Below are 24,256 nucleotides of genomic sequence, written 5' to 3'. Positions count from 1 at the left end.
ATTACTTTGGATGTGATGCTATTTGCCATCTATGCCAATGTTGATGCATTATAAAATATAGTGTGTAAAACATTATGCACAACTGAATTACAATTAGAAAAGACAGGGACAGTGTGGCAGTTAAGAGCCAGTCTGATGGGGAGCCATTTGTGTGCAGGCTGGACTGAAATACGCTGCAAACCATTTCGTGCAGGTGTGACCCAGAAAGTATGTTGGATGAGCAGCAGGAGCCCCTTGGGGGAATTAACTCAATGCACCAAATCATGATGAAAATGTGCCATTAAGATTTGGCTGGAATCACTAAGAATCGGGGAGAGAAATCACAGTAAGAAGCTTGCCAAAAAGCCTGCTTTCAGATGAAAACTTTTGAATAACCGTGTGACTGTGCAGAAGTTGGCCGTGCTGAACATATTAGAGAAAGACTCTCTACTTATAGTCAAGATACAATATTTTAATTTGTAAAACTATTTTTATAAGGAATGTGTTTTTCCTTAGCATACAGCATCCGAGCAAAAAATAAAATAAAATAAAGGCTGCATGCTTCTTGACAGTCACATAAAAAGCCCACTGACTTGAAATGAATATTTTGCAAGATATGAGGATGATCTGAAACAATTTTGAAACTTGCTGCCTCAGATCACTCCCACTCTGTAATATTACCATTCTTTATAGTCTAATTTAGAGCTATAGCTTGGTGCGGAGATTTGTTCCTCCAAATTCCCCAACACCAATGATCCAAACATCTGCAGGCGAGGAGACGTTAATGAGGTCAGTAGTGGACTGAGTGGGCCTCCACTCAGTCTATGTTTCTCGTGTACATACATCTCCTGGTGCTTCCTCCTTCTTCTGACCTTTAAAGCCCCAGTTGCTTAATCAGGCTTAATGGAGAGGGGAAGATAGTAGCTCTCCAGATGTAGCCCCAACAAGCAGTCAAATGATGGTAAAGATTCAGAAGTCTCGTTCGAGGAGTCCATATAATGTTGTGAGACATGCTATACAGTACAGGATACATGTTAAAGTCACATTTTTGAAAATAGACAAAATCAATGTCAGTGAGGGAAACATTTGACACAGGGAATATGTGGACATATCTTGAGAAAAACACTAAGGTTTGGTTCCAGTGAGGGCACGTAGAGGGCGGGGTGAGGAGACACGTGACGAACAGTGACACCGCTGACATGATAAATGAGTTTACAGAAATCTGAGGTGCAAATTAAAGCCTTTTTTCACTGCTGCTCCCTCGGTGCCCACTACACTCCACTCTTCCCCCCCTCTTCTCTCTTCCCCTCCAGCTCCCTTCTCTCGTCTCAGCTCTGTAATGACCATTCATCAGCATTACAGGAACCTGTCCCTTTCAGCACTGCCTGTTCATTAATACAGCCAGCCCTAGGCTCCTCTGCACCCGTCTGCTCCAGTCCAGGAGGGGGTCCTCTCCTCCTCCAGTCTAGCCAAATGACCACCATATTTCAAGCCAGAGAGAGGCCTGAGGCGTCTCCCATAATGCCTGTCCAGTATCTGTCCAGAAATTCATTGGCTCATATAATAATGAACGACAATTTTCTATTTCATCCTCAGTGGATTTTCAGCGTTACCATTGTGTCAAAGACAAACAAAACTATTACAGGTGCATTAGTTACTTAGCAGAGATCAAACTTTGTGACACCGTTTCCTCTTCTCCTTTCATCGCTTAGTACTCATATGCTGTGTTCGTGTGTGGTCAGAGAAGGTGCTGTTTATAATTTGATGGTTTACTGACCACATATTGATTTGCTAGCTGTTGTTTTGCTACTGAGTGCTCGAGGCTACATGCCACATATCTGCTTGTGGAGGTCTAAAACATTGTCTTACTGTGAGTATGAGCGTTGCTATTGGTTATCCAGAATCTTTATTGTTATCCTCACACATGACGCCCGCATTTAGGAAACAAGGACGGTATCTATGTAAGCAGCACATGTCTTCGTCACGTCAATACTCTACCTCGGCCCTATTTACATCGTCCTGCTTTTTCCTAGACCTTTGACATCATTTAAACCAAATCTATCTGCTGCACTACTCCATCTGACATCTGTGACCTTGCCAGAGCAGAGCGAAACGAGAAGGCATCATCACCTGTCACCTTACTGATAATGGATTATCTCGTCGTTGCATCCATTTCCTCTTTAAGAATGTGTGTATGAAATAACACAAGGCCTAAACTGTGTATATTTAGTCCATGCATTATGCACCTACAATATGTTACTGGTATGTATCATTGTCACAAACCGGCTCAGCGCTTGTGACAAAGAGGAGGCGAGACGAGACAGGTTGAAATGTCAATGGAGAGTTTTATTTAAAATTAAAAAAGTGAATCTATAAAATGAACATGGGGTGTGGAGATGAGTAGCATCAGTGGTGAATGTAATGCATGGATGGGTGATAAATATGTATGCAAGTGTTGAAGGTGAAAGATAAAGTCAACCGAACCAAACCGGGAGATGTGCAGCCGAGGAGAGAAAGCGAGACAATGAAACAAGGCTGGTATTTGGAGCACTGGGAGAGGCCTACACAGGTGCCACCACATTAGCTTAACGACTGTCCCTGACTGCAAGCTCAAGCAGGAAGAGGCCACTTGAACCACAGCAAACAGAAAGGGAGGGATCGTAACAATCATTGATGTCAGCTCTAGGAGAACAAGGTATTTTTCAAGCGTTTCCCCTGCTGTAGATCCCCCCATAAATTCAGGTGATGAAATGTAATGATCTCTTTGTGACAGTCAGGTAAGACACCATAGACCAACAGAGAATATAGATGACAATTTGATGAAATAAGGATGCAGAGTACTGTGGAGAAGCTGTTGCAAAGATGCTACCGAGCATCACTAAGTCGCTTGTGTGTCACTATGAAGTTAGCTCTCTCTCATTTCTGCATGACCTTATATCTATATTTTATGATTTTTGATCACGCTGAAAACAAACTTGTTTTTTTCCTGACAATTATTGAGAGCCTCTTTACACATCACTCATTTGTAAGCAGACCAAAAGTACCCGCTGGCTCCACTCTAATAGCTTTGCTTTTATCAGTAATATAGGAAACACTTCTTCCCTGCCCCTGATTGTCAAGTGTGACCATTGTGTGTCATTATGGATGCTCTGTTTTATGAGCAGCAGCGAGGAGATGGAGGAGCTATGGATTCATGGAACCCGTAATGTTTGTGTTAATGACCAGTCACAGCTAGCTGAGTTGGAGAAGCGAGGGTGGAGAAAAGGAAAAGAGACACGGTGATGGACAAAAGAAAAATACGGGAATGGAGAGAAATCTGGGAGAAGTGAGGAGGAGGGAGGGTAATTTATTCTGGCTGATGTTCCCCTTCCCACAGCCTCAGCACACTGCCATCAAGCCATCAATACTCTGCCCTCATAAAGACCATTCATCACATTGATCTCTTGCCATTACCCTCAAAGACTAAAATAACACAGAGCAGCTCAGATGGCCGAAGTCTCGCTCCAGAGGACGACGGCATCCAATACAGAGCTGGGGACAAGCACAGCCCCAATTCGGAGGTGGGAGGACTAACCTATCAGAGCATGGATGTACAACGTAACACCTAAGGAGAATAACAGACCAAAGGGCTGGACTAATCAGTAATTTGGAGCAGGCATTGTGGGAGCAGGATAGGAGCAAATCTTTAGGAACTCGGAAACCTGATTTTATACAAAAGGGAACCAAGGTCTTAATGTAGGTCCTGGGCTGTTATTCCCGATCTCCTCCTTGCTGTCCCGGAAGTTGTAGTTTTTGAGGGCACATCAGGACAAATTTTGTGGAGCTCAAAATTGCTAATTGGTTCAAGATGAGCCTCAGTGGTGGTGCAACTTGTTTACAACACTCATTTACACAATTCAGCAGTGGGGACCAGTAATAAAAAATATTCTGAATATGAATAAACATTTATGGAAATGTTATTTGGTAAAAAAAAAAAAAAAGTACTATTGTAAAATAAAGCAAGATGAAGATAGAGTGGGCAAAAAGAGTTTGAGTGAGCCATTGAAAAATATGTCAGTTTCATTTTCTAATTGTTACAATGCTGTTACATACTAAACACTTAGAGAAAACAATGATTAGATTATATCTTCGCTACTTGGCGAGGCAGGTTTTTAGCCTCGCGTTCACTCGCTCCCTCAACCTCTGCACGTCTCTCTTCCTATGTTAGAGTTGCACAAGAGTAGACAACAAAGAACAACAATGAACCTGTGCTGTTGTTTTGTCACATTAAAATGAGTATAATTTACCTCATCTTCAGGGAACTTGTGATGTTTTTGAAAAGTAAACAAAAGCGCGCCAAAAGTGCCTTCATTTCGTAATTTAGTACCAGAGTTTTGTACATAGGGCTCCTTTTTTCTTGGACTATTTGGTAGAAGGCAACTAATGGATGTCACAAAATGAAATGCAATAAGTATGAGCAATATACCTTCTATTCTAATGTGCTGCAACTCTTCCTTCAGTCATAAAACCAGCGGCAGCATTTGGTAGCAATATGTCTTTTTGTGGCTCTGGCTTAACCACCTATATATAAAGTAAAGGGCTTGACAACTTTTAGCTCATCATTCAACCTCAGTCAATTCGGATGAGAGAGGGGCTTGAATGCTGGGGCATTTATTCGGCTGATCTTTCACCTCTAGTCCGCCGTCTGAGCCTCAGCGGAGTCACACTCACAAACTGCTTTTCAAATCCATCAGCACCATTTAATACAGCTACATGCTCAGACACTGAACACAACTGGGTGATGAGCAGCTCAGAGCATTTCCACATTTAAAGATCCTCTGCTTAGAAAGGTCTACAAAATGCCATCGCAAATAGTAGGCGAGTGTCTGGCAACTGTTTCTTGAATGGCTGTCAAAACTCCCATTACTCAGTCTGACGATGAGCTTTTTACAGCAGCACCCAAGGCAAGAGATGTATTAAATAGTAGACAGTAATGACCAAATGGAACCACTCCCCCACTGCAGTCGTGTTCCCTTTGGCTGTGTCCCTGACTACACTTTCCTGATGCAGTTTACAACAGATTTTTTTTTTGTGCCCTTTTCAGTTAAAGCACTGGACTTTGAGCTTCCCCTTCAAAGGAAGTAGAAGAGATTGTTTTGTTATTTTAGATGTGTTCCCCAAATCATTTTGGGAATTCTGGATTGGCTCAGATGCCGTCTTTAAATCTGTAAGCCTGAGTGATTTTTTTGTGCAAGCACTTTTCTAACCAAGAGTTGTCCGTTCATCTATCATTGCGGGACTAAAACATGTGGGTGGAGGCAAGGACGAGATTGTTTTTCATACCACAGGCTTGGGATGGACATTTCAATAATGAGCCTATTTGTTATTCATGACAACACAACATTGTACTGAGGCAGGGAAAATATACCTTCACTGAATCCGTTTGTTTTTAATAATTAGGTATGAATAAATCCACATTTAAAGTGCTGGCTCTTGATAAAAACAGTAAAAGAAAGAGCACACATGCAGGTGACATTCAAATTGACAGATTTCTAAAGGCCAAGGTCTCAGAAGGACAGTGGATTATAGGTGGACATGAAAAGCTGAGATAGGGATTGAACTCTTTATGCCCCTGCTGAAAGATGCTCTTCTCATTCTGCAAAGCTCACTGCTGACGGTCATCGCAACTCAGATACGTTTTTTCTTTCCAAAGGCTGTTTCAAATCCATCTGAGTTAATGAGCATATTTGCATTTCAACCTTAGGGTCTGTTCCTTGAAGTCGAAAGAATGGACATGTCATATAAAGCAACAGTTGGTTTGCTTTGGTACAATAACTGAAGCTTCATTCACTCACTGTCCCAACTTTCTGAGATCTACGCCTCGTCTGCCACCTCACACACACACACAACCAGACGGCAGCCTCTAAAATATGCAGTGGCATGATTGCTATTATCATTTCTGATCAGCTGTGTTATTGAATGAGTGCTGCTGTCAGGGCAGTTGCATGGGAATGATTATTTTGCGGGGCATCTGAGGCCTAGTTCCGCCTGGCTGAATGTGATGGATGGGGAGGAAATGGTGATGTCTGAAACACTCCCAGTCCTGCCAGATCCCAGCCACTCTATAATTACAGTCACACAGTTTGACTGAGCCAGAGTAGAACTCTGTCCGTCTGGCTGGCAGCTGCAAAATGTGTCTCATTGAAAAGCTGCTCCCTGGCCACGCCCACACCCCGATCAATACATGTATTGGCCTGAGACGTTAAGCAAGTTAGTTCTTCTTCGTGTTGATTAGGAAAAAAAACTATCAAGGCTTTTTTGTTTTGCTTTAGTCGTAATGGTGACTTTCATGCAAACTTTATCAAAATGTGTTTATACTGTTGAAGAAATGTGCTGTGTTGACACATTAAGTGCAATTTAGTCTCATTCTGTGTTTTCAAATACCTTTGATGTGCCTTTTTTCTTACATTTTGAAAGTGACTCACATTATATGGCATCATGCTGTGTCATTTAAATGAACATCCAACTCCATTAAGCTTTCATAATACCATTATTAACACATGCAGTTTTTGAATTACGAACCAGCCAATCCGCTGGGTTGTGGATGCTTTTAGATTGAACAGTTAGTAAACACAAGACATGCCTCTACTGTTTTCACTGAAAATTGCAGGCTGAAAATGTAAATGAGTTTGTTCAATTTCATCCATCGAGTATGAAAATTAAGATGTTAACTGCAGTCAAATCAGTCTCATTGTTCATACAGAAGATTTAAAAAAATTAAGTTCTAACGATTGAGACAGGCATAATTCATAGAGACCGGTGGGTGGTGGAACAGTTACAAGGTTGCTTGATATGGATAAACAGAGACAAGTGAGTTATACATCAAGTAAAATTTTAATAACAAATAAACATCATATTTGTAAAATGTTTCCCATTGAAAAATGTATTAACTATTGACTGATGGAATTATTGTAACACAATTTTGTTTTAATTCATTCTCTGATGAATATTATCATCATCTGTAGTCCTGATGATTGGACATTTAATGTCTTGGTGAGTCAATATGAACTGAGTTACTAGACTCTGATTTTGACTATAGAAACAAAGACATTGTCCTTTGGGCAGCTCTGCGTGAAATAATTAATAAATGGTTTATTTTTTTAAATACTTACTTGATTAAGATGTTCATACAATTACCCATTTAGGAATAAATAAACAAGCCTAAAAATAATTAACTAAAAGGTTCGGAAACCTTCATCAATTCAACTAGATGTTTAAAAGACAAAAACAAGGTTTGTGTAATCGTGCTGAAACAGAGAACTGTTTCCTCAGACTTGTATCTCCCGTTGCACCTGGTAAACACCCACTCAGGTACCTTCAAGAGAAACCATGCGGCTGACACTGCCTCAGCGAGGCTTTCAGTTACCAGTAGCAACATTGCATTGAGTCACCCCATGTAAAAGGCTCAAGCTGTGTGTTTGGTTGACGTCTGACTACATCTGCAACCTTATGGATCTACTGTAGAGGATGATAAGGACGCAGACTAAATAATTCCTCATCAAGTGTATGTTGAAACCGGAGGTGTGCTCTGATGCATCAGCAGGTGACAGCATACAGAAAAAAAAATGTAATGGTGTGAAAGTAGAGGAAGGGGGGGGCAACAGAGAGAAGTTCACCCAGGAAGCCGACAGAATGTAAAGAGTTGCAGCTTAAGTAATTTAGAGAGGTACAAATATGATGAACAGAGATGGTGCGACATGACATGGGGGGAGGGGGGCAGAAATGTATAAAGCGAGCGATTTGGTGGGTAGATGCAGATGGAGCAACAAGGGAGTCAGAGCTCTGAGACAGATGAGATGGAGGAAAGAAAAGCAAATAAAACAATAAAAAAAAAAACAGCAGAGGGATGAGGAAGAATGGAGAGCTTTTACCTCTATTTCTGACAACTCCGTAGGACTGCTGAAATAGTAGGTACTGCAAGTACGGGGGCAGACACACAATCACTCCCACACACATAAGTCAGACTCAGCCTCCAGCCACTCCTTCTCCACTCCTCCAAATTCTTACCAAATTAAGGGTAGACTCATTTCTCCTTTCTTTTTCTTTGTCCTAGTTCCATCACTGTGTTCTTTTATTTATTCTTCTGACGGAAAAAAAAATTGTCCTTGGTATCTGATACATCCAACAGAATTCTTACATGAGAAATATGGATGGGGAATCCACAGGAAGGAAATCAATAATTGAGCCAGCCACATGTTATTTCATTTCCAGGGAAAATAGAAAATGAAGAAGAGGTAAAAAAAAAAAAAAATGAAGAGAAGTGGCACCCATTTTAAAACCAGCCTGATTTAGTTTGCAACTACAGTATATTGTGTTTGTGTGGCACACAAACTGTAATGCTCTGCTCCTCCTGTGACAACATGTTGAGGCTACTGTCTTCACCAAGTCTCCTCTGCAATTAAGATTTGGATTTTAAGTATCATATTAAAAAGTAAACATTCAGAACTAAAGTAAGGTTTAGGATTGGACATACAAACAGACACACAAATGCCCAAACACAGAGCCACACAAACACACACAGACACACAGACAGAGCTGTGGATGCGTTGTGATCTCAGTGATAGTTGTCTTACCATTCGAGTCCTCATGATGAGCACATATATCGGTGTCTGAGCTCAGAGCAAATTCAGCTGTCTGGCTGCACATCCAAATCACACTCAATAACCATGGAGGTAAAATGAAACAGGTCTCCCACTGCTATGACAATGTGTGATGCGTGTGGATGTGTATTGATTTGCACAAATGTGCGCGCATTTTCAATTTCTTTTCAACCGTACCTCATTCCTGAAAAGTTTATACGTTAAATGGGTGAATGTGTAAACATGCGCATATGCTCATGTCTTGGTAAATTCATATATTTCGCAGTGGTTTCCATCAGTTTGTGTGTGTGTGTGTGTGTGTGTGTGTGTGTGTGTGTGTGTGTGTGTGTGTGTGTGTGTGTGTGTGTGTGTGTGTGTGTGTGTGTGTGTGTGTGTGTGTGTGTGTGTGTGTGTGTGTGTGTGTGTGTGTGTGCATGGGAACATGGGTTTGTGTGCCAGTAATTTTGTAAGTAAAGTGTAGCCAGCATGACCCATTGTTGTTTTTCTCCTCTCGTTCCATTTCAGCTCTGCAGGTTCAGAGTTCACCTCCGTCCTTCCCTCTCACCCTTTGTCTTTTTTTTTTTTTTTTTTTTTTTGTCTATTATTATCTGCGTTCAATCAACCCACTTTTTCCTTCCTCTCTGCCTTTTGCTGTATTTCATTATTCTCCCCACACCCATCCTTAATTGTTTCAGGGTATCAAATAACACATTGTATCTACAACAAAGGTAGGACAGCTAAAACCCCAGCGGACATTAATTTGGTCAGTAATTGATTTCCTCTCCGTCCCCCACCATGTTTTGACTCAGTACTGGCAAATATTTAATAGTGTTGCTGCACAGGGAATCTGTGTTCGAACTGTTAACATAAAGGAAAAACTCTGGACTCGTTTACATTAAGACAAAGTTCACCTTCAGAAACTAAATTATGCAATGGCTTATCTTTTTAGTTGCTTTAGGTTTTACTTGATGCCCGACCGTGGATTTAATAATTTCTGTTACAAGGATGCGGATCTTCGGTACAAGTACATATCGGTTTTTTTGGTCACTCTCCGTCAGTGCTGCCACAGTGTTCCTTTTCCATGTTTGTGGTTGGCTCTCGATCGCTCTTTGACTTTTACTATCTGCATTTAATTAACCCCCTTTTCCTTCCTCTCTGCCTTCTGCTTTTTTTCCCCATTTCTTTTTACTTTACTTTTCCTTCCTGTGTTCCTTTATGCCCATCGAGCCACTGCCTGTCTTATCTTCCAGTGTATGAATAATTGAGATGTATTGAGTGTGGTCAGCAGATGGGTGAAATGACCGTTGTGGATCTATCGTGCTCTTTAGGAATCGCTGAGTGTATGCTGACACCTGTCCAGTTAAGGTCCACAGGAGTTTTGCTGAAGCGCAGGCCGCAGTGGGGGAGCGAACGCAAAAAAAACGCCCTTCCTCTAACAACACCTGCACTTGTGCGTGCTCACACATGCAGGTGCAGATCCAACAACACTCTCAACCACTTGAATTTATGCCTGAGCACACACGAGCCCACATCTGGAAATACAAGTGAGAGTAAATACAAACAAACATGTCTGGGTTAGACCTATTCTGTCTCTACAACCAAAGGACAAAGTGATTTCCAGAATTCTGTTTCTGCCTCCATCTCAAACCTGACGCCACGGTGACTCTTGAGAGATCAATTCACTGCAATTTAAAACATAACTAGTTTTTAACAGTGATTGTGATGGTCTTATTAAACACGGACAAATGACCTCACAGAGACACATGCTAAGAGCCAGAGCCTCTCAAGACTGTATTACGTGGTGGTGGCTCGTAATTTAACACATTACTAAAGTAATACAGAGTTAAGAGGTAATGGTAATTTCATGGATTTCTGAGAGATCAGATTGCTTTTAAAAGATTGTCATGGTTATCTAATTGTTAACTTCTCAACAAATTAAGCAATGTATGTCTAATTTTATTAATCAAGTGCTCGCAGTTGACCAACTTCAACTGCTGGTTCTGAAAGTAACTAACACAGTTAAAGCCACATAGCATCGCTTGTTTAATAGTTACTTGCGTGTATATCCTCAGATCATTTAGATTCGGTTGATAATGAACACAATGTGAACACTAGCTTAATGGCAGATATTTGCAATGATATATGAATCATATCAATAAAATGTTGAAACAAACGGATTCTGATTCTGAAACAGAAAACGTACAGGCTGGCTCAGTGGAGTTCAGTATATGTATGAGTCACCATGGCAACAATTAGCATGTCAGAGCAGTGTCTATCACTTTTAGTACCCCCCTGGAAACATTTCTGTTTTCTGTTGCCTATTTGCAGCCTGTTTCTGGATTTGTTAGTGTTTTTTGTATAAAGCGTGTTTCTGAATTCTGTAAAATGTTCTCCATTTGCGGCGTGTTTCTGAATTCTGTAGTGTTTCCTGCATTTGCAACATAGTTTCTTATTCAGTAGTGTTTTCGTTATTTGCAGCCTGTCTTTTTAAATGCTGTCTGTCAAATTGGTGAAGGTGTTTTCTTGATTTGCTTGTGTTTTGTCTGCTCGCTTGTGTTTCCTGCAGTGATAGTGCACTGAGCTGTCAGAGCCACTGTACCATGCTTTTTCCTGTCCGTTGTGTCCCCCAGCATTTATCCTCCACACCCCTCTCTCTGCTCACTTGGTCATCTCTTTATCCCTCTCCTCTCCAAGCTCCCTACAACCAAACTAGCCTGCCCTGTTTCTCAACGCTTGACAGCACCCAGAGCCTCTGTCAGCGCAGCCACTGCCACCCGCTGACCGTGTAACTCCTCAGCACTGCTCCCCCCCCAAGGCTCTTCCCTTAATGCCTGGACTCTGCCTATGACCTCCCAGAGTCATATGAGTTAACCTCAGCTTTTTTTTTCCACACATGCACCCACAGGGTTGCTTTTTTAGGTCCCGTTCACACCCAATTGATCCTTTACCCTCGCTCACTCCAGATTCTTCTAATCCCTCCCCAACTCCCTCCCTAATCCTGCAAACCATTCAGCCCCTCTAACATCACTACCACGTTTCTCTTTCCTGCTCCTTCTCGTCTCCCACTCTCTCTCACTCCCCCCTTATCACAACTAGCCCCCACCCGTCCACCCTAATGAATGCAATTGTGCATTTCTCTTTCTCCCTTCAAGAATGATGCAGATAAAAACATGAAGACAAACAAACCCTGGTCTCTCTAACATGTGTGTCCAGGGAGCACCTTCTCCAGAGTTTATTTGTTTTAGTTTTCATTGTATTTGTATTCAGAATCCCCCCCCCACACACACACACACACACACACACACACCACCTGCTGTTTTATTCTCAACATGAAACAGGGAGTTTAAGTTGATATCATATCTTTTAATGTCAAAGATATAGAAGTATATGGGCCAAATTGCTAATTCTTTGTGGTAAGTCTATTTGGTTTTTTTCCTATTTTGACAGTATATTTCCCTGCAGTAGCATGATGCTACAGGCTTGTTAACATTTTGAGCCTAATAGCATCTCCGCACATCTCGGCTGATGCTTGTTTCCAGTACTTTACTCATCGGCTCTTCTTCATTTCCTCTGTTTCCCTTCACCTCATAAAATTCACTCCCTGACTGTTTGTCATACAATACCCCGATGTGTCATCTTTCTTATTGTCTTCTCTGCACAGTGTCTATGTTTACATCTCACACACACACACACACACACACACACACACACACACACACACACACACACACACACACACACACACACACACACACACACACACACACACACACACACACACACACACACACACACACACACATGAAAACCAGATTACTGTGAGAAATCAAGCAGGAAATTAGAAAACACTTTATAACGACAGCACAAGTTGGATAGCTAAAACCCCGGCTTACAATGAAATTGTTCATTCACATTTTTGTTCTCTCTGCTAACACAGTCTGAATCAGTACTGACAACTATTTCTTAGTAATAGGTTGTGCAGGGAATCAGCATTTGGATGGTTCACATAGCTGATGAATGTGATGATAGTGGAAATAAATTACACAATTCAACTGTTTTACATACTTTTTTGAAAGTTTAAAGCAGGAACCTCAAACTTTTGATTACAAGGATGAGCCTCTTCTGCCCAATCTTGTCTTGTACCGCTCTGCTTCAGTGCTGTCACAGTGTAAGTTATTGATTTTCTTTTTTTTTGTGAGTTTGTTTGCTTTAGGTTTTTTTTGTTGTGCACATGTAAAAGCTCCTGCAATTTTTAAAATGATAATGTTTGGGCACTCCTGGGCCAATTAAAAAATGTTGTGATCTTTAAAGTAAAGAGAGGTAAATGTACCTCCTGCAGTAAACAAACATTGAAAATGGGCCTTTCTTCAAATGTTAATACGCTGCTACTTTTTTATATAAGAAACTTTAAAGAAAGACAACAAACCAACTGTGGCATGATGTGTAAAGGTTGCTGACTGCTAAGTCAGTACTTCAGCTTCAGCTTGTGTGTCTTAAGGTAGTTGATGGTGAATTTTGAAGTATGCGTTGGCTCATTGTCCTAAAGGTTTTCTGCCATTTCTTAGATTTCAGAAAGTGGAATTTGCGAGCTGTACATCTTTCGATATCTCTACACAGCTTTCACCTGCTTTGTAAGCATATGTAAGCTCCATTTTCAGATTGTCAGTCAGCTTGTTAGAGAAGCTCGTGACTATTAACACAAGTTTTGAAGCGGCAGAGAATTGATCAAACTCAGGAACTGCCACCAGCTGAAAACTCCTTATGACGAATGTTGACCTAACACATAAATATAAGGCCTAATTAATTTTATGAAGTTTTGAGACTTTACAAGTATAAACTTATGCATGTCACAATTCTGCTTTTGTAAGTTCATGAAATTAAAAATATTGAATAAAGAGAGGCTCATATTTCAATGTCTGCTGCAGAATTGTATTTACTAAGTTTCACAGCACAAATGAAAATATACAAAGTGACCCACTTTGGTTTACAATGGTACATGACCGTGAAATCCTTTTTCTCCTGCATAAATCCAGTTGGGTTGACAAATTTTATTTTAATCATTTAACTTGATAAAGATAACCCGGTTTACCATTAAGGTTAAATTTTGTAAACCAAGTTACTGTCAGAAGCTCAGAATAATCAAATTAGCTATGAATGCATTGAAATGCACTTTAGGTGCTGTGTGTGTGTGTGTGTGTGTGTGTGTGTGTGTGTGTGTGCGTGCGTGCGTGCGTGCGTGCGTGCGTGCGTGCGTGCGTGCGTGCGTGCGTGCGTGCGTGTGTGTGTGTGTGTGTGCGTGCGTGTGTGTGTGCGTACATGTGTGCGCGTGTGTGTGTGTGTGTGTGTGCGCGTGTGTGTGTGTGTCAGTGTCACTGTCGTTCATGTCTGCTCTGTCACATGGCTGCATGGCAAGGTCGGGGGGCATTTGCCTTTCTGGGACTCCATATTTTATTAATCACTGAGTAAGTGTGCGCGTAAGAGGATGGCAGAGGAAGCTGGACAGAAAAAAAAACAAGACAGGACTGACACGTAAGGACAAAGGTGAGAAAGAAAGTGAAAAAAAAGACATGTGGGGGGACAAGGGGTGAAGCCCAAGGAGGATAAAAAAAAAATACATGCATTTGAAATGAAACAACAGAAAATAAAAACCTGGAGGAGTGCACATTATGAAAGAATATTACACATTTGTTTACCATCTGATCTCTCTTTCTTTGTAGCAGATGCTAACATACAAGTGTGCATTGGCATACTGCCGCTCTATTATACGTTCACATGGCTAACCCTGATGTCCTTGTGTTTGCATCACTGAAACTAATGACACTGCTTCTGCAATCCTTTAAAATGAATCCTTCAGCTCAGCCGAACAAACAACCCGACGCACAAATACATTTTATACAGTTTATGAGATGTATCGAATAGCATGGGAACAATGCTCATGTGTGTGCTTTTGCTCTTGTTGTGTGTGTTAGAGAAGCAGTTTTAAGGTTCGCAAATCAGCACTGGCTATACACAAATATGCATCATTATTAAAAATCAGTATGTGTAGTCATACATGTCAGTATAAGCTGTACATTCTGTATCGTTACATTGATAACACTGCTCACACCACCGTAGGCTCCAGTCTTGGTTATAAGATTGATATTTGTAGTGTTTCTCTTGGGCTGTGTCTTGAGGCTGATATGATGCAGTTATAGATATGATGTGCTCTGATAGAATAAATACATTTAATGTAACAGACTCTTGAAGAAATCTCAAAAGTGAGGGGCACACCTGCAGCGGTGCTGAGGTGAAAGTTGTACATTTTGAATTCATCTGATCTTTAGGTTCTCATGCCCCAGAAGTCCATTGAAAACTTAATGTATCTACTGTAATCGTGTGAAAGTGTTAGATAACGTGTGTTAGAGTGTGTATTTTCGCAGTCACGCCGCAGCTCTTACGCAAAGTCAGGGCAGCCACATTGGGGAGTAAGTTCTACCAGTGAGTGTGATGAGTGTATTCTCCCTAAAACAGGTCTTTTTTTGCCTGAACCTTTACAATGGGAGTAGCTTAAAAAAAAAAATGCTCAACACAGAGGAGAGGCTCTGTTTGCCTTTAGGCTTTCTGAACTGAACGGGCTTCAATGGAAATAGTACTGGAGATGTCTCTACTCAGTAGGTCTTACTGGATATTTCCTCCATATTTGGTGCAAAGACTGAGGCAATGCAAAAAATAGTGTGATGCCAAAAGTAAAATGACAAAAAAAAGGACGATTTCTGTTTTGAACCAAACTGACAATTGACGAGTCGCTTTATGAATTATTCTGTAAAGTCACACATCATTCTTCCTCATGGTGGCAGCTGGTTGGAGTCAAGCACCGCCCCCTTCAAGTTATCAAGAGTAGAAATGTTACATTAACATGTTAAACATAAATTGATTTTAGAGTATAATACAAAATAATTATGAGATAAAAATCTAAATTTAAATTTAAAAAAAAAGGTTGTCAGCATCATAAAAAGAAAAATATATTAATTTCTTTGTGAAAAAGTGGACTTCAGCTTACAAGCCTCTTATCTTATAAAGTTTTCTCATCTTATATTCACCTTTTCTTTGTTTGCTGGCTGAGAACGTCAGTATGACTTTTTTTTTTAAGCGATACTTATTTATACTGCCAATGAAAGATGACACTGCAAAGTTTAAACTATCCGAACACACACACCTCTATAATGTACGCTCTAGGTTCTTCCAGGTTGTTTTAGTTAGTACTCCTTCGGGAAGACAAAAAAATGTGGGCTGCCACACTCCAGTGTTTAAACAGTCAAGGCTCTGTTCAGTCGCAATAAAGGCTCCTTTTACACATGTGTAAAATGCCTCATAAAGACCCAAAGACCCAGAAAATGCAGGAAACAGTCATTGTCTATCCCAGATAGCTCCTGTAAGATTCATATCAGCATTGGGCTGTGGAGCTTTTCATTGAATTATTGAAATACTGCACGGTGAACAAGGTCTTAAACTTCTCCTTAGGTCCATTAGCGTAATGGGGCAATAACAATTTGGATACTGTGTTTCTTTTTAAAAAGAAAAAGGAAATACTGTTCCTATTCTGATGACTCTGCACTTTCTTTCTTCCATTTCGACTCCTTTCATGTGTATAAGAATACCTGAAAGTTGAAAATAGTTCCCTTTAAATCAGAAAAGCCTTGAGCATTTCCATCCTCTTAGCTCCTCCTCCCGTGTTTCATCCTAATACCTTCACTTCCCTGCATAAATGTATCATTACAGTATCATTATGTCTATGGTATCCCCCCAGCCTCCATTCACAGGGGCTTACTTGGACCCATTATGTTATTAAGTCATTATGAACCGGGACAGAGAGAAAATAATACCCATAATGGGAGCTACATTGGGCTCTACTTAAGTCTATACTACCATCCTGCTTGCTTTCCTGCCTATTTATCAGTCTGCCCGTAGATCAGTATGTGCACTGTGTCATGTTACGCATCTCTCTGCAGAGCTATCTTCCTCCAAACAGAGAGAGTTGAAGTCAAATTTGTGAGGCTTTTTTTTTTTTTACTATGACTCACCCCAGAATTAGGATACGCTGTCCAACCCAGTTCAGCTGTGGCCACCCGAGTGTCCATCACGGTCTCTGCAGCAAAGAAAGAAAATCACAGAGAGAGAGAGAGAGAGAGAGAGAGACAGTGGTTAGCCTCACAAAAGCTATTTTGAGTATTATTCCACATAGCTGAATTGTATTCAAGCCCCAGTGATCACTTGACACTATCATCGATGAGCAGAAAGGAGATGAATCCCCACAGTGTTTCATCCATCTCTGCTACACTTCTGTTGAGACAAGAGACATGGAAACAAATCCTCGGCACTTTGCTGGAAGGGATGTCTGAGCGTCTCTGTCATGCTGTTAAATGCTGAGCTTTGTGTTGTGTTCTCTCTCTGTGAGCATGAAACTACAGTACAGTATGTACATCCTGCCTTTGTTTGTGTGCACGTGTGCATGTAGTTGTATGATATGCAGTCATTTGTGGAAAAATGAGGGGATTTTTTTTTCACGTTGGATTTGTGCAGTGTTTACCCAAGGGGGCTTCACAAATGGAGAGGGGGTCCTCCAGGGTGGGGTCATTCCAGTTTGTTTGGTCCTAGTGGAGGCATTCCCTAAAAAATAGTCTATGGTAGAAGTCCCTGATGCTTTCTGTGTCAGCTCTTCTCAACTAAAACTACAATACATAGATTTCCAAGAAATCCAATACATGAGAGCTTTAATCGGAAGGGGAACGATGTTGTGTTTATCTGTGATTATATATTGACACAAAATATGAAGATGTATGTTAAATAACTGAAAACAAAAATTAGACAGGAGGTTAAATCCTTACAAAGGAAAATCAGATTTAAAAAGTTCAGAGAAGATTTGGATTTATCTGCCTTCCTATGGACCTGTATTTCACGCAGTGTCATATCTGGCCACATATCTATGAAATATAAGAAAACAAAGATTACTCATTCTCTTCCTTCTTGCTAATCCTCAGTGACACAACAGACAAATAAGTCTGGCAGCTCACCCAAGAAGTTTGTCAGTCCTGTTTTGATTAATATCTGCCTTGTTGGCACACAGAAATCCAGAAACCTAATATTTAGCACGAGAAAAGAAGAGAGAAATATAGCAGTTATCACAAACCGCTGGTCTCTCCTGCCTCCCTCTCTCTCTCTGGTACAGATTTATGGAGTGATAGACTGAGTGACATGTTGACCTTAGCGGTGTAATGATAGATTCATAATTCCCCCTGTAACAGACAGTTTGTTCTCTGCCCTAAACCATTCATCTTATAGCGATTCAACCAGGGCATATTTCAAATTTTTTTTATGTCCCCTGCCATAACGTGTCCTCAATTGTGTTTATTGTGCCAAAACAGATACAAAGTTGGGAGACAGAGGGGAGGGGATGGGGGGGGGGTGAATGGTACGCCTGCTTATCTGTAGTAGATAAGCAGGGTGTGGGGGGAATTTTCTGAGGAAACTGCACTTGCTGTGTTTTTGACTTTGACAGCAAACGGTTGGCTGCGCAGCCCACATGCGTTGTTGGTGAGGGAGAAATCTCACTGATTGAATGCAAAAACACAATGCTGCTGCTGTCTTTCACAATTTCAAGAACAGGTTCCAGCCCTCAGCCCTCAGCCCTCAGCACCCTCCCTTTATCTCCTCCTCCATGAGAAGCGCACACCCGCAGCTGCTGCTTATTTGGAATCTCACTGAACTTGCAGTGATTTTGAAATCATGCCAAATGATGAACACTCAAAGCTGCAGTTCAAGTGGTCCTGGTATAAAAAAATAAAAAAAAAGTACACTCAGGCAAGGATGAGTGACAAGCCACCGTTAGGACAGAAACAAGCCTTTTTATGCTCATTCTCCACTTACTGTGATAAACTGTTCTCAGACATGTAGCCAATTAGTCCAGATAATTCAGCTTTACACACACACACACTCACACATATGCATGTTAAGACACACGGAGGTGGACACCGGGTGCACATGTACATGCAGCATTTAACTCGGAGAGCAATTTTCTGTGTGCACCTACACTGACAGCCTTGTTCACACCCGGCTTCCATCAGAGTATTTCAATTTCTCTAAGATCAGGCTTGCCTTTTCTAGTTTCCAACGCCAGGCAGCCAGCTCCAGCCTGCCTGCCTGCTTGTACGACTTGCTGTCAGCTGGGGAGATAGGAGCATGAAACAGCCCTCAGCGCCAGCCAGCATTGTGGGGACTGCCAACCCTTTCTCAAGGGAAATCACAGAAGCTTTAGTCAAATCACACAGGCACTTGGTAGACCATTTTCCATTTCCTTTTTAACGGAAAGGAGGGGAGGAAAGAGGTGCAAGACATCGAGGGTAGGAGACAAAGGAGGTCAAAGGCCCATGGGAGGGTTGGATGAGCCGTGTCATGTGACCTGATGTCCAACATAAGCAGAATATCAAAGTAGCAGATGAGTAAATGGAGTATGCTAAGTGGTAATTAGCAACAGGGGTGGGGCTCACACAGCCGTCATGCCATTGCTCACACACCTGTCCACTGGCACTGGGGATTTGGCAAATGTCCCTTGTGTATGTGTCTTGGTGTGAGTTTTAAATGAGCTGTTATGTGGACCATTCATCCATTAAATCATAAGAGGATTTGAAGAGTGTAATTTTAAAATGAGATACCCACAAAAATTTGCAAAGCTATCTGTTTTAAAATTACAAGAAGAACACTTGGTTAATTGCTTAAATTGTAAATTATGGCCTAAACTTATAAAACAATTAGGTTTTGGTATATGTATTTTATTTTTCAAAAAGTGATGTCTACTGGTGCATTTTATGTAAGATCATCTTTCCAAAGAAGACACAAAGTAATTCATAAACATTTTGGTATCAAGATACTTAATAGATATTTCGGATTTGTGGACACAACAATTTGCTTGAACAAAAACTGACATTGTAGTTGTAAATCTGTATTTTAAGGAGCTGGTATGGTTATTTTGTTATTTAGTTTCATCTCTCACTGTCTGTAGTAGCTCAACACTGGGTTACTCCTTAGCTTAGATCATAAAACCCCTATATAAACAATATTTGTCCTCCTAAAACATTCAGTTCCTCTCTCCTTCTAGTTTTTTACCAAGTCATTTGGAAGACAAGGAGGGACAAGAACTCGCTGTAGTCCCCTGTGTTTGGAGGGGAGCCAGGGGTGTTTTCTCCTCCATTCATATTCTGCTTTGTCAGCTCCACCTGCAAGCTCTACTAAATTACACACAACCAGGTTCACTAGCAGTTCATTCTGTGGGAAAGTTATTAACAGAGAGCTTAATGTTGACTATGTAACCATGTCTCATAAATCTATTGGAGAACAATAGCTTGTAGGTGTCAGCGTAGCCGGCCTTAACTGAATTCAAATTGCAGAGTATGTACTGTGAATACATCACAGAATATTAGTTACTCTAAATCACACAACGGATGTGAGCTGCTTCATTGTGGAAGGCGCAGTCAAGCTGACACACTGCCAGCATGCTAGTCAAAACCCAGAAGTCGCAAGCCGAGCCAAAACCAAGACTGAGTCGAGGGCCTACTGCTTCCAATCCCAGAAAGTACAGCTCCTTCTTATTAGCAGCAAGTGATAGATCAATACCAAATGGTAGGCTGTTTCCACAGATAGAGAGGGGAGGATAGGGAGAGGGAGGGAGAGAAATGAGGGAGTGAGAGAGACTGCATTAAACATTGATGGGGCCGCACGTTATAGATCGATAAGGCAGCTCTCTTCGCACAATTACACGTCAGCAAGCAGTCGCATGATACATCACAAAGACACGCATGATTACGTATTACTAGCGCTAAACCAAAGAGCGTCTATAAGGGAGCTCAGTGAAGAAAGAGCAGCAGGAATGGATTGCAGTCTCTCCACCTTATTTTGGCCCTTATGTATGGCTTTAATTCTACAGTTTGTAAGTCAGAGTGGCAACATGTCGGTATAATGCCCTCCTTTGTGGTCACATCTGTATGATTGTAGTGCTGCTGGTCGATAGAACATGTGCTGAAGCGCCTCTCTGAAGCTGCCTGGCTCCTTAGTCGATACAGCAGACAATTCTCCATGGATTTCCATTCCCTTCCCATCTTTTCCATTCATCTATCCTTTAACCTCCCCCTCCTCCTCTGTGTCCCCCCCTGTTCAAGGATGCTGGTACACTTTGTAATTCAATGAGACAATCATGTCCAGATGCTGGATGCTAGGCAGTGAGGGCCTTCTCTTTGAGATTGTAGCAACAAACTGAAAGAAGATCTGAGGCACTCCGACTACATTATTTAAGCGGGGTTGATCTTTTCTATGGAATGGAATCAAGATGGCAGGATAAAGAATAACAAATTGAAAAAAGGAAAAAAAAAAAAAAAGACGAAGAGACAAACAGATGAAAAACCAAGAGGAGAAATCAGCGGGATTGAAATGAGCACTTAACAATGATGAAACCCCATGGTAGCCTGCTGAGCCTGACTTCTTAATACGGGGCTGAAAGCAAAGTGACAAACAAACAAGAGTGAAAGATGCTGCATCTCCCAAACTAATCAGCCGTCCACTCAAGGGATTTATGAATACAAAAGGAACATTTTTGACAGAGTGAAGTATTTTCTGAACAAATCGTGTGGAAGTTTGTCACACAGACAGACACCATTCACCCCTATCATCCTGGGAAATCTCACAACGTGTATTGGATTGGAAAGAAGGCCCAGCTCACGTCCAGCGTGGTTGAGACCATTTAGCCGGTTTGAATACTGCGACTCTGTTGATGGTGCAGCGCTGCTTCTTGAAATAAGAAAATAAATATCTGATTGAGTCACCATGCTCCACAAAGAAGACAATCCTTGCAAACACAGATGTGAGACGTTTCTAATCTGCGCCACACTAAAGCTGTGTCAGTTTATACTGAAGGGTTTTTGCTTTAAATAGAAAATACGGAACGGGCTACAGAAATACATCAAACGAAATATGTTACTTCTATGTCTCCCTGAAGACAGAAATGACAATGTGCCTGATTTGAAAATTGAACAGAAAATAATCTGCCATCCTTTGAGACATTGGCGCGTAGTGATGGGATACACAAGTCCTGCATCGCTGAGCCACAGACAGGATTAAATGAGCAGGCTCACAAATTACAGATCACACACACTCACACACATAAATGTATGAACAGTGTTCGGGGCTAGCAGTCACTGTGAAAGTGAATGTAACATTCCCAACATGAAAGAGGTCAGCACCAGAGACAAAAGAGAAAGCCAAGAGAGGAAGCAACAGAAGGCAAAGTGAGATCAGCAGCAGATGTTTGGAAGAACGCCTCAGAAGATAAGAAAATTAATATACATACAGTATCTGCAGAAACTAATGAAATTATCCTATCATCACGGCAAGGTGACATTCTCTTGGCCTCACACATCTGGACTGCCACGTTGCAAAATGTAAGATTCAACCTTGCGGCACTTTGTGAGCAGTCACATTCTCTTTCCCCACTATTACTGATTTGTAATAGAGTTGTTGCGGAAGGGAAGCAGGAAAACACAACAGCCCCCCCTGAGGCGGGGCTGCCAAATAGAGACAGGTACACAGTCAGGCGATAGTGACAACACCAAAGACTCATGCATCTACTCATATCGTAGTGGTCAGTCAGTCATTATGTTGCATGGGGTAATGCAGAACCAGCACATTCCCCCACTTCACAACTTCACACCTCTCCCTCCATCCTTCTCCCTCTTTCTCGTTCACTCTTCTTCCCTCCCTTGGTCAGGGGAGAGAGGTTAGGCACATCATTTGCATTCATTAACATTACATTAGCAGACAGAGTGATCTTTAGAAACCAGGCTGCCAGAGAGTGTCATCTTTAATTCATCATAACCCCACCACCCACTCACTCTTCTGCTTTCTCTTTACCTCCACCGTCTTCTCCCTCCTCCCTTTCCATCCATACATCCCCCCGCCCCCTTAATCCCAGTGCATCCTTTCCCCTCCTCTTCCCAGTGCATTTTTTCACATTTCATTTAGCACTGTCTTTCATCTTCTTCACCCCCCTCACACCACATCTCTTTTTTTTTCCTCTCTCACTTCTATTCCTTCCTCTTATCCCTCGTTCTCTCTGCCTCCTGTTAATGACAGGCTACAGGGGCTTTGATTTATATTCCTGCATGAGCTCGTGCAAGAAAGGAAGGAGAAGGGACACACCCAAAAAACATAGACACACACACACATCAGCCTTCATTCACACCCTATAAGCATCAGTCTGAGAGACAAGACTGAGTCGAGGAGCTCCACACTTTAAACAGGCCTCTCCAGCATGACTTTTTGACCTATGCTTATGACAAAAGCCATTTAAGGGGGAAAAAAAACAATATTTTTCTCGCTATATTTACAATTAGGTCCACATTTAACAAAGAAATAAGTGTTTGTGTAAATGCATTCATAGTGCGAGGGCTTGCATATGTGAGTATCTGAATGCGCAGCTTTGCGAGTCTTTGATCTTGTAAGAGACAAAGAGTGGGAGCTCTAATTGTGCTCATCATCCTGACACATTAAAAAAGCATTGACTGGATGTACAGAAAACTAATGCCCTTTTCTGTATATTGTAACCATTTCCAGAGACAGATGGGAAGAACCGAACGCAGAATTAGTCCCATCCTCTGGGTCAATTAAAACTAATAACCTAATTACTTTTAGCAGAGTGCAAAAGACTTCAAGTGATTCCTCCTCCTCCTCCTCTACACAAAACATGCAGGCAGTTAGGACCAAACATGGGTAATAGCCAAACCACTTAATAGAGGGGCTGTAGAGATTGTGCTGAATACAGATCAATGTGAGCTGAGAAAATCTTCATAATATTTCAGTGTATTTCCAGTATCAGTTTTCACCAAACAGCGGGGATTGACATCTCTATGAAGAGGTTAAATTATATCAACATAGTGAAACACAGCGTTCAGCAGTCCTTACGTACATTGTAGAAACACAATCTCCCTTCACAAAGGTTTTTTGAGTGAGTGCTGCAGTGCTAACACCACAACACATTTCTGCAGTTATTTTAGGGAACCAATCAAAAGGCAGCATTTTGGTCACTGTCCCCTCTTCCGTATGATCTTAGGTGAAGATAATGCTTATGACCATCCTTTAGTAAAGGAAGCCAAATGTGTACACTCATGAACGGACACAAGTGCATGAATTACACATCATCACTTCTGATTTATAGCTTGTTCTAAAATAAATTAACAAAACATATCGAACTGAACCATTAGGGTATTAAAAAATAGATGTAAAATTGCGATCATTAAGAAAAAATGTTTACTTCATAAGTGTGTGTATTACCATGCAAGGTTAATGCTTACATACACACTTATAAGGCTGCCAAACACAGTGCAGATGAACTTAAACCATTTAACATCTTACAGTAATAAGAACAGAATCTGCTAAACTTAGCTGTAGCGGCGGACCAGCAGCAGTGACCATCCAATAACCCAGATGGAAGCAGCACTATAAACTCCAACAATCATCACAATACTCATTACTGCTGATATTACCTCAGCCGGCCTGTCTGCTTTTAAGAAACCTGGCAATTTGCAGCAGTAAAATTAGGTAATTACAACTCTTATCAGGCTCCTCACCTCACAAAACAG

The 24,256-nt window shown here is 41.3% G+C and overlaps 1 protein-coding gene across 1 annotated transcript in view; it reads right to left on the bottom strand.

Moving 5' to 3' along the window:
- The window catches only part of LOC138635896 (ephrin type-B receptor 1-like), a gene marked incomplete at its 3' end in the record, with an annotated part of 97,942 nt that overhangs the window by 34,685 nt on the left and 39,001 nt on the right, over window positions 1–24,256 (bottom strand). Inside the window, exon 2 of the mRNA XM_069723604.1 lies at window positions 16,658–16,722. Within this exon, the coding sequence (XP_069579705.1) occupies window positions 16,658–16,722 (65 nt within the window). The remainder of the gene's footprint in view (window positions 1–16,657; window positions 16,723–24,256) is intronic.

The sequence above is a fragment of the Brachyistius frenatus genome, unplaced genomic scaffold, assembly GCF_029030835.1.
Source record: "Brachyistius frenatus isolate BFR_SWC_R1_liver_20210118 unplaced genomic scaffold, ASM2903083v1 Contig_337, whole genome shotgun sequence".
Taxonomy (NCBI): Eukaryota; Metazoa; Chordata; class Actinopteri; family Embiotocidae; genus Brachyistius; species Brachyistius frenatus.
The sequence above is the reverse complement of the archived record's forward strand: the minus strand, read 5'-3'. Positions and strand labels throughout refer to the sequence as shown.